Genomic DNA, 12,234 nt, shown 5'->3' on the forward strand with positions numbered 1-12,234 from the left:
GTGATTAACATAATAAAAAAAAGAAAATCACAGGGAAGAGAAAAAGGAAAAAAAAACCATACAATGCTTCCACATGTGGCCTTGACCATCTCCATTTGCAGATGCTTCCATGGCAACAGGCTGTAACTGCACTAGAAGGAGTCTGCCACGCAAAGGACCTGAATATTTAATGGCATGTGTGTGTCAACTTGGGTGTGCGAGAGTGCTGTGCAGAGGACAACCTGCACACACAGTACATGGAGACGACTGGGGGCGCTTCTTCCCGAAGCCAGCTCTGGGCCCTCTCCTTCCATGAGTAAGTCAAGTTCTGTCCTCTGGGGGCTGAAGATCCTGGGCCCAAGAAATGCCCAGAGGAGGTATAAATACCCAGCTCCCCATTTCCTCACCATGTTGCTAACATCGTCTGGCTTTTCTTTTTTCCCTCTCCACTACTTAAATATCTTCAGGATCGTAGAAAACATAGATAAGAAGCTGAATTTTGCTCAGCAAGGACATGTAGAAAAAGACACCAGGAAAAGGAAAAGAAAGGAAAGGAAAGGAAGAAAATCTTAGGAAACCACAGAAGCTGCTCGGTCTTCCTAGAACTGGATCATCTTGCATTTCTCTCAACCCTGAGCTCTGAGGTACTGTGTGCGGAGGTGATTGGACTGCCCAAGCAATTGTAGGGCCTCTGAGGCTCTTTTCCTAAATGGGTCATGGGCAAAGAGCACAAGTATATTTTATTCTTTCTGAATATATTTATGCACTGGTTGTTTATCTTTGTTATGTGACTCTGAATGTTGGGCATAGATGCAGTGAATTTATAAGGTCCAGTAATAAGAATAAGGCTCAGGAGATAAGCAAACCTAGTAGTTGAAGACCACGGATATGTGTGTATACACAAATCCATGCATGCATTTTTTTCCATAGGGTTAACTAGATATTCACCGTATAGCAGGTGCTGGGCTCAGCACAGAGTAAGAAGCTGAGGCTCAGATTTGGGCTCCCCTCCCTATATAACAAAGATGTACTCTGGTGCTGGGGCAACAATAAAACTCCATTTCTAAGCCCACTAAGTTCACCGTGCTGAACTGCCTGCCCCTTATAAAACTAACATGACCAATTTGGGGTGAAAATTGCAGTTGGTATCATGTGTCTAGTGTGAGAAAGTGTCTTGGACTGTGTGGCTACTCTAACCAGTTCAATCTCTGTCCAGTGGATCATAAGCCTGAAGCCCCAAAAATTGAACTTAGTTCATAGTAACAACGATTTTGATCTTAATGATGATAATTTTGGAAGTGCCCTAATTTCATCTGTGGCTGGGTGTATCTCAGATAAAAATGTGTCCGATTTATATAGCAACCATCCTACAATACTAACTTCAGAATTGACTCACTTTTTAAATTGATGTTTATTTTAGGTATTTTATATATGAAGACTAAGCTTCAAATTAAGTAATTTTTAATAGTAATGCAGTCAGAATATGACTCAACCAGTATTTAAATCCAGTCTATGGGCCCCAGACTTACATGGTCCCTAATAGCCCCACACTGCCTCCATGCATATATTCATGATTCAGTCAGAATAGACAATAGGAATATTATAAAGAAATGTTTCAGGGAGCCCCAGAGCTATAAGTTAGGTAGCTGCAGGTGATAATGCTATGCCAAAATGAAACCAAATAAAATAAATCAGATCACTGGTGTCCCAAAAGATCAGAAGAAGCAAAATTTGTTTTATTTCTCTTTGACTTCCATTTCTGTGTTTCTTTCAACACTTAGACTCTCTTCTTCCCCATCTCTGATGTCCTCATGAAGCCCCGCTCACTACACACCCCTCCCCATAGCTGGACGTGACTCACATGCATGGCTGTGGCATAGGTCTGGGTCAGGCATACTCCCACATTAATCTTTTCTCTCACCCTCTGAACCCCATAATCCCATTTAAAAGAAATTTTCAACAATTAATTTTAGCTATATGTGAAATGGTTAAACAATTGGTATATGTAATCAAAGGAGATCCAGAGACTTAAGCATCTCAACATTATATTACAGTATTTTTAAAGAATCACAGATCAACTTAAGGAAAGGCCTAATGGGGTGACCATTTCCGTTATATATATTCTACACTATAACTCAAAACATGGGGTTTAATTAACTATTGAGAACAAACTAATGGTTGTTAGAAGGGGCAGGGGGACAGAGGGTGGGTAAAATGGGTGAAGGGTAGTGGGACATAGAAACTTTCAGTTGTGGAATTAATAAGTCACAGGAATAAAAGTCAAGCTTAGGGAATATAGCCGGTGGTATTGTAATGGCGTTGCATGGTGACATATGAGAAGTATCCTTGTGGTGAGTATAACCTAAAATATAGAATAGTCCAATCACGGTGTGGTACACGTGAAACTAATGCAACATTGTATATAAATTATACTTCAAATTAAAAAAAGAAAAGAAATAAATGGTGTTCACACATTTTAATCCTATGAAATGAAGTGCCAGAACATTGACCACTTAATTAAAAAATAAATGCATAGATGGTAAAATGAGAGTGTACAATGATCTGACTCCAGTGCAACCAAGGGATGAAAAGGCAAACATCCCAAAAGTCCATGTTCCTCTTCAGCAAATGAGTTGAGCTAGGTTTTATTTGAGAATGGGGTTTTGGGGGAGGATGGAAGTCACTTGTCATCCACTTGTTTGGATCCATGTCTCTACCCTCATTTATATGTGTGTGTTAATATGTATACACCCCCTCACGCACGCATCCCACTCACATGTTTCATCTCCTAGCCTGCTTTTCACCCACATTCTCTCCTGATTTTATCCACATTCTTTTGGAACTACAGAAAAAGAGTAACCAATAAATTACCTTCCCTCCCTTTTACTGAAGGACTGTGGACCTCTACCTCATAATGTGAAATATTAGTATTTGCTGCTGTGGGGTATTTTGAAATAACAAATATGTTGTCTAATTTTTAATCAGTAATCCAAAAGGGAAAGAATAGTTTTCCTCACCACGTGCAGGGCATATCCATTTAAGAATCTAACTGAGTTTGACATTGTATATACTTTAGGTTTTTAATGTTCATCCTATAATTTTAAGAAACATGTTGATTAGCAGACCAGACTCAATTAATTCACCTGTGGATCCTCAATGCCCAACATAGGCCTTAGCATCAGTTCAGTGGTCAATCAATGCTGAAGAGGGCCTATGTGTATATAATGCCTGGAAACTATTTTGGTAAAAAAATTCCCTCTCTCTGCCATAAGCAGTATGACCAATTTCACATGTATCTATTTTAATCAGGGACATCATCAGTGAAAATTTTGATGACACATTTTTGTATCTAGTGTTACTTCTATAGGCAGTATTGGATGGTGGCTGAGATCAGAGCTTTCAAATTTATGCTGTTTGACTCTGAATCCAATGGGATCTAGGCCAAGAAGTCTGTGGGAGTTTTTCATTTATAGGAATAATAACAATATCCATGTGAAGGATTATTGTAAAGGTCTTTTCAACAATCTATTGTGAAGATTTAATGAGCTATATTTGGCAAGTACTATGAGACATACTAAGCACTTACTAAATGTTAACATTTTTTTTTTCAAGATAGGTGTTAATTCTTCCATGGAAAGGGTCAGAGTACAATTTTAGGCTAGTTAATACATCTACTTGTCCTTCCACGGAGAAGAACATATTGAGGGAAAAAATCTGATCAGACATAATTCACCCTAAGGTGGTGCTCCTTAATCCTCAGTCAGCCCTGTGGTTTTTTATTCAAGGTACTAGGTGTGGAATATGCTGCCACAGATTCCTCCTTCCTCTTATAATCACACCAGTCCTCAGGATATGTGGTATGTCCTGACTGGGATCCCAGGACTGGAAGATTCTCACACCTGGATCTCCATCCCTATCTGTTCTATGTATGTTTTGGTTCTCATAGGCAATGTCTTCTTGATCTTCATGATTGTGACTGAGCGCAGTCTCCATGAGCCCATGTATATCTTCCTTTCCATGCTGGCCTCGGCAGATGTACTTCTCTCCAGCCACAGCCCCCAAGATGCTGGCCATCTTCTGGTTCCAGTCCATGGATATATCGTTTGGTTGCTGTGTGTCCCAGATGTTCTTCATACATTTCATCTTTGTGGCAGAATCTGCTATTCTCCTGGCCATGGCATTTGACTGCCATGTGGCCGTCTGTCACCCACTGAGATACACCACAATCTTAACCTCTTCAGTCACTGGGAAGATTGGCATAGCAGCTGTGGTCAGGAGCTTTATCATCTGCCTTCCATTCATCTTCCTGGTACACCGACTTAGGTATTGTGGGAGAAACATCGTTCCTCATTCTTACTGTGAGCACATGGGTATTGCCAGATTGGCATGTGACAATATCAGGTCAACATCATCTATGGCCTGACTGTGGCCCTACTGTCTACAGGACTGGATATTGTGTTCGTCATCATGTCATACACCATGATCCTTTGCACAGTGTTTCAGATACCTTCCTGGGCTGCCAGATTCAAGGCCCTCAACACATGTGCTTCCCACATCTGTGTCATCCTTATGTTCTATGCCCCAGCATTCTTTTCATTTTTTGCCCATCATTTTGGGGGGAAAACCATCCCTCACCATGTCCACATCCTAGTAGCCAACCTCTATGTGGTGGTGCCCCCTATGCTAAACCCCATCATTTATGGGGTCAAGACCAAACAGATTCAAGACCGAGTAATTTTGCTTTTCTCCCACATCAATTAATGCCTAATGCTGGATATTTCTCAAGAAAACACACACACACACACACACACACACACACACACACTATTTCAGTGAGTAATGGGAATAAATGAAATCCATAAATAATCCTTAACACTTAAAAGGACAGTAAATGCCAAAGTTACCAATGCATTTTCCTAAAGCACTTAAAGACTTTGAAAAAATAATGATATTCTCAATTCTCTTAGACATGCTATTATCTTGCATTGTAACTTATTCTTAAGCAAACATAAGAGAACTCTGAGTAAAGAAGTATATATTTTAGGGTTGAACCCAAATGGAACTTTCTTGGGTAGAGCTGGGAAGTGAAAATGGTGAGTTGCTGAGCTTTTGTAAAGACAGTTGAAATTTTGCTGAAATATTAAACACTCCCACTGCAATCAGGAAACACTTGGGCCAGTAGCATGAAGCTACTAAACTATAATTATCTGCACTGTTTTCTCAAATTAAAATGTGAGTTCTAAAATGAGATATTTTCTGACTCATTTATATAAAGTCTACTCAATGAAATAGGTACAGAGTATAGGTTTATTGTATGAACAGATAATACTGAATTAAAACAAATAATAAATTAAATGAACCCATCTGAGACAATGTAGACACCTTAAAAGTTAACACTTTCTTCCATATATTTTGGGGGCTTCAGGCCCAAATCATCAATGAAGCATCACTGAGGGAGAAAGTAAAAGATTAAAAATGCCATACCCAAGCCAAAATTAAAAGGCAATAAAAGATTAAATAGGATGTTTACACTTAATCTTACATAAAAAGGCTCTTATCATCTTATCACACCAAATATAATTTTCTACAATTTGTCTCCAGGCTGTATCGTAATTTCTTCATTCAAGAAGATATTCTCACAATCTGAAAAAGTAAGTAAATATTTTTATAATCTCTCCTTTTCAAGGCGTATCACATGCTGTGAGAATGTGAAATCTGACCCTTGGAATCCTGGATAATTATCTTGGATTGAAATATATGCTATATTCACCTGAATTTCAGTAAGGAAATCTATTTTAGGAGTTAAAAAATATTCTGATATTAGAAATCCTTGTTTGCCTGTCCCACACTAACTGTATAAAATTGTCCTGTTATGTAACTATTGGTTTTTGACTGATAAAATGGAATTATTTTAGTACCTTCTTTATTGGATTGATAATTAAATGAAATATGACATATGATGTACTTGGCATTTAATAAATATAAATTTTATTTTGATGATGATGGTAATTTTTATGAACAGAAACTCTAAAGAACCCAACCCACCAAACTGAACCAAGCCTTGCTAACAATAAGTCGTAGAAAAATGGTTGGAATGGGTCGTCATCATAGATATGGAAGTCACATAAAATGTTGACAAAAAGTTGCAGCAAATAAGATTCTGGTTCAGGGACAAATTCTCCAAGGAATGAAGGGCAGTTGGAGAGTAAATAGATTATAATATGCTGACAAAATATTTGCTTAAATGAGTGGTTTAAGTGAGCCTTAGAGAAGAAGACTTTTTAATGATTGATTTTGGCAGTGGGGAATTAAGAAAATGCCAATTTCCCACCCAGAATGTATGAAATATGATAGGATAAACGATGATTGAATTGACAGTCTTAATTTTTTTTATCATCATCATTATTTTTTTTATTATGTTATGTTAATCACCATACATTACATCATTAGTTTTTGATGTAGTGTTCCATGATTCATTGTTTGCGTATAACACCCAGTGCTCTATTCAGTACGTGCCCTCTTTAATACCCATTACCAGGCTAACCCATCCCCCCAGCCCCCTCTCCTCTAGAACCCTCAGTTTGTTTCTCAGAGTCCATAGTCTCTCATGGTTCTTGACAGCCTTAATTTTAAGAAACTTCCAGGTTGAAGGCTCAGGGATGTGTAGATGCTGAAGGAGTTAGGAGACCTCTGTCTGTGCTTAGCTGCTGGAGGCACCATTACTGAGTTATTGCCCCGGAAATTTTGAAGGTGATGCTCTGTATCCTACTGTCTCCTGACCACTAAATCTTCAGCTGGATAACAATGACTAAGAAAGATGGAATACCACACAAGATAGAAATGGAGAGCTCTGGAGGAGCTTAAAGAAAACTGACATACTCTTGCAGATGCAATTAAACAAACAGGGCACTAAGAGATTGTTAAAGTGAGAACAGTCTTTCATAAGAGGAGGAGGCTGGGTAATTTAATATCAGACTTTCAGACCCAGAGAATTAAAGAATATGTCATCTGGGTAGCTGAGCAATAGCTTTCCCCAGAGGTAGATTTAGAGAGACTACAGAGTCAGAAGAATAAATCTTCCTTCTTATGGTTTTTGCTCTGCCCTAAGTGGTCTCAGCTATGGTGAAATTCAGTGACATAAAGAATAGGGCGTCAAGAAAATGTATCCCAAAGTGTGAAGAGGCTAAATAGGCTAGTATACCCAGTGTCAAGACTGTTGCAGAATATCGTATTATAATTGGGGTTTTAGCTAATACAAGTTAAAGAAATATAAGAATTGGGGAAGAAAAAAAAAATTCTAGATTTTATCAATTGATTTTTATTTGTTTATTTATTTACTTATTTTCCTAGTCTTTATAAAGCATAGGAAAGTCAATGGAGTTCCACAAAAGCAGCATACAAATCCATAAATTTTTATACTGTATTGTGTACTTGAAATTTGCTGAGAGGGTAGATCTTGGATATTCTCATCACAAAAGAGAAAAAATAGGAAATGGTACAGGTGTGAAATGATGGATATGTTGATTGGCTTGGTTTTGGTGAATATTTCGTAATGTATACCTATATTGGGTCATCAGTTACACACATCCAATATAAGCGATTTTTTATTGTCAATTATCCTCAACAAAGCTGGGGGAAAGTCAATAATGTTTTACAGCAGCTATAATGAATGGAAAAATTAAATAGAAAATGATGTCATTTAAAATGGTAAACAAGGGATGCCTGGGTGGCTCAGCTGGTTAAGTGTCTGTTTTCAAGTCAGGTCATGATCCCAGGGTCCTGGGATCCAGCCCTGTGTCAGAGCTCCCTGCTCAGCAGGGAGTCTGCTTCTCCCTCTCCCTTTGTCCCACCCCCCCCCGCTCATGTTCTTGCTCTTGCCCACTCTTTCTCTCTCAAATAAATAAATAAAATCTTAAAAAATAAAAAATAAATTAAATAAATGAATTAGTAAGCAAAAATGTATGTGTGTTTGAAATAAATGTAGGAAATGTTCATTGCATATTGTTCATTGTAATAATATTGACTCCAAAACAACCTGTAAATTCAACATAATTCCAATTAAATGCTAATCTATTTTATTGCTTGCATCCTGATTTTTTTAAAATGTTTTTATTGTGGTGAAATATATGTGCCATAACATTTGTTATAATGATAACTTTTTCCTTCTTTTTTTATTTGTTTTTTATTATGTTACATTAATCACCATACATTACATCATTAGTTTTTGATGTAGTGTTCCATGATTCATTGTTTGCTCCTTTCAGTACATGCCCTCTTTAATACCCATCACAAGGCTAACCCGCCCCCCACCCCATCCCCTCTAATTTTTAAGTGTACAATTCAGTGAAATTAGTAATATTTACAATGTTATATAACTATCACCACCAATTCCAAAATATTTCATCACCCAAAATAGAAACTCTATACCTCTTTTTCTTTTTTCAGGGCTGGGGGGAAGAAATACATTTTTATTAAAACAAAGAAACACTCACATTTTTTTTCTTTTTTTTTCTTCCAAATTTTTACTTAAATTCTAGTTAACATACACTGCAATATTGGTTTCAGGAGTAGAATTCAGTGATTCATCACTTACATATAACACCCAGGGCTCATCACAACAAGTGCCCTCCTCGATACCCATCACCCATCCAGCCCATCCCCACCTACCTACCTCCATCAACCCTCAGTTCGTTACCTATCATTGAGAGTCTCTTATAGTTTGTCTCCCCCTCTCTTCTTTCTTCTTCTTTTTTTTTTTTCCCTACCCACACGTTCATCTGTTTTGTTTCCTAAATTCCATATACCGGTGAAATCATATGCTATTTGTCTTCCTTTGATTGACAGATCAGATTGCTTCGAGAAACTATACCTCTTAATCAATAACGCCTCATCCCCCTGGTAACCTCTAATCTACTTTACATTTTTATGAATTTGCTTACTTGTATAAGTGGAATAATATAATATTTATGTTTTGTGTCTGGCTTATTTCACTCAACATAATGTTTTCAAAGTTCAACCATCTTGTAGCATGTATCCATACTGTATTCCATTATATGGATGAAAAATGTCCCATTTGTATGTATATACATTGTTTTATACATTAATCTGTTGATGTACACTTTGGTTATTTCCGCCATATGGCTATTGTAAATAATGCTACAGTGAACAACCATATAAAAGTATTTGTTTGAGTACCTCTTTTTAATTTAGGGGTACATACTTAGGAGTGGAATTACTACATTATATGTAATTCTATGCCTAATTATTTTAGAACCTGCCAGGCAGTTTTCCACAGAATTTGCACCATTTTACATTCCCACCAGCAATGTATGATGGTTCCAATTTTCCCTATCTTTGCAACAACTTACTAGTTTTTAATTTTTTAAATTCTAGACATTTTAGTAAGTGTGAAGTAGTATTTCATTGTGGTTTTAATTTTTATTTCATGTGTCATTGATCATTTCTATATTTTCTTTAGCAAAATACTGATCCAAGTCCTCTGCCTATTTTTAAATTGGGTTGTTTGTCTTCTTGGTTTTGAGTTGTTTGAGTTCTTTATGTACTCTGGGTATTAAACCCTTATCAGATATATCATTTGCACATATTTCTCCCATTTTGTAGGTTATCATTTTATTTTTTGATACTGTCATCTGATAATGTCAAAATTTTTAATTCTGATGAAATCCAATTTATCTATGGTTTTTATTTTGTTGTTCATGCTTTGGTGTCACATTTGAGAACCTATTGTCCAATCGAAGGTCATGACAGCTTACCTCTATGTTTTTTCCTAAGAATTTTATGGTTTTAATGTTTATATATGTGCCATTGCTCTATTTTTATACATGCTGGGTTGTACTGTTTATTTATTTATTTATTTATTTATTTATTTATTTATTTATTTATAAAGATTTTATTTATTTATTTGACACAGAGAGACACAGCAAGAGAGGGAACACAAGCAGGGGGAGTGGGAGAGGGAGAAGCAGGCTTCCCGCGGAGCAGGGAGCCCGATGCGGGGCTCCATCCCAGGACCCTGGGATCATGACCTGAGCCGAATGCAGACGCCCAACGACTGAGCCACCCAGGTGCCCTGTACTGTTTATTTAAAAGAAGAAACATAGACATTAGTAAGAAATTTTTTAAAAATTACTTGACCAGTTAGATATGAACTTATACATTATAAAAAGAATAATTGCAGCAGTGTGAATATGACATAATAGATGTTTAGAGCCAAAGGCAGAATACAGAGTCAAGACATAGATCCATATTAATATACAAATTTAAAATAAAACATATATTCCTGCAAACTGGTTGAGGAAACACCAGATTATCTATTAATACATGTATTAAAATGATTTCTATATTTGTGAATAATTAAATGAAATCCTTAGTTACCCATGTCCCCTAAACAAATTCCAGATGGAATTAAAGTTCTCTCCTCTCTCCTCACTTTCTCTCAATTCTATTAAAGTCTCTATCACTGTTACTGTCACTCTATCAACTGTCTAGATCACTTCCCATCTCCGTCTGCAGTTCTATCTTTATATCTTCATAATTGTATCTATTTTGAATTTGTGTATGGAATAGCTATTTAAGAATAAAAAAATATATTTAAGAATAAAAAGTATTTGTCATAAAGAAAAATGTTTACTACATAAAAATTACGTATGCTATATATATTTTATAGGACAAAAAATCAAAAGACAACAGAAAAAAACATTAAAAATGCAAACAAATATTCTATTTAAATAATAATTAATGATAAAATTAATTATTTGTTGTTTCTTTTTCTTCTTTTGTATCTATATACCCTTAACATATATTTCTTGGCAAGCCTGTCAGCAGGACTTGTTCTCTCCCCTTCTCTGGAATCCAGATGAAATTTCCAAGGATAATTATTCTTGGTTAATTGCTCCCTGAAGAATTCTGTCTCATCCTGCCTCCCATGCTGATCAGTTAAGTGCATATAAAGGAAAGTAGTAACTATGCTTATGGCCTGGTTAGAAGGAAACAGCAAGAAAAGGGCGGCATGGATTGATATGCTTGCTGCCAGTTCACCTGGTAAGAAAGTATCTGATATCTAGGATCAGTTGAGTTATGTTTAATGTTATCCCGGTAACTGCCTTGCACCAAGTTGGGAAAGCTGCTTATAAATATCTCAGGTCTCCATTTGGTGGCATCACATAGGTAGCTTGCAATTGCTCACAGTGTGAGTGTTTAAACTAAAGAAATTGGTAACTGGTACACATCAGGTCATTTTACTGAGAGAGCTGGTTTTTAAACATTTATTAGCACTCCACTGGTTATACCTAACCAAGAGCACCAGCCCAGTATGAGAAAAAGACTTCAACTTCATGCACCATCTCTATCCCAAGCTTCATCCTGAATTCTACCTCTGGTTCCTCATTTCACACCCAAGGCTCTGTTACAGATGAGTAGAGTTTAGTGTTAATGAACTTATTCCCAGATAAAGAACTATAGCCCTAACCTCCATCCTTGCCATCATATTCAGCTTGTGAGATCCTGAAGGCTTTGGACCCCAGGTTCCAGCAGGAGACAGAGAAGCTTTCCCCATCATCCATGGATAGTAGGTGGAGAAAAAGTGAACTGGTAAGTTAAAAAAAAGACATTGGAAAATACTAAAAACTGGGAGAAACTAGCCCTGTTTTCTAATACTTAATTGTTCCTTTTATTTCCTGTGTTGAGTATTTACTGTTCCAAATATAATGACAAACAATTTACATACATTATCCTATGTAACTATTATTGTGTTTATATCAAATACCTGGATCTCAGATACTTAAGTGGCTCTCCCAAGATCACAAGTCTATTAAGTGTTAGAACAATGAATTTTCTTTATTACTGTGTTATATTCCTTTTGCTACTTACACTCACTCCTGTACAAACTGCAGAAAATTACCAGATCCTTCTTCAGTCTTCAATTTCCAATGGAAAGCTGTCATTTCCATGCTTATCATCACTGCCTTTCACTGCCACAAATGGCCCAGTGGAGATTTCTGTTCACGCCTTTTGTGTTTGGCATGTAGCCCATGGAGAAATACTCTTCCACATATCTAAACAGATTTCTCTTCCACAAAGGGTGGTTTCCATGTGTCCTTGTTTCAGAAATAAGTTTTCCATCTCTTTGGTAAGGAAATGTTTTAAATAAGACTATCAAGAGCTTGAAATTTCATGTATAATAACAGACCAGAGGTTTATATTCTCCACTCCCCATGTGCTTCCCTGTGTCTTTGA

At 36.7% G+C, this 12,234-nt stretch overlaps 1 protein-coding gene across 1 annotated transcript; it reads left to right on the forward strand.

Moving 5' to 3' along the window:
• The first annotated feature begins 3,780 nt into the window (after window positions 1-3,780).
• Window positions 3,781-4,740, forward strand: LOC116646261 (olfactory receptor 52Z1-like). Its single transcript, XM_032426849.1, is given in 3 exon segments — window positions 3,781-4,028; window positions 4,030-4,376; window positions 4,379-4,740. Coding segments are annotated over 3 exon segments (957 nt in total).
• Window positions 4,741-12,234: the final 7,494 nt, after the last annotated feature.

Source organism: Phoca vitulina, unplaced genomic scaffold (genome assembly GCF_004348235.1).
Source record: "Phoca vitulina isolate PV1807 unplaced genomic scaffold, GSC_HSeal_1.0 scaffold36, whole genome shotgun sequence".
Taxonomy (NCBI): Eukaryota; Metazoa; Chordata; class Mammalia; order Carnivora; family Phocidae; genus Phoca; species Phoca vitulina.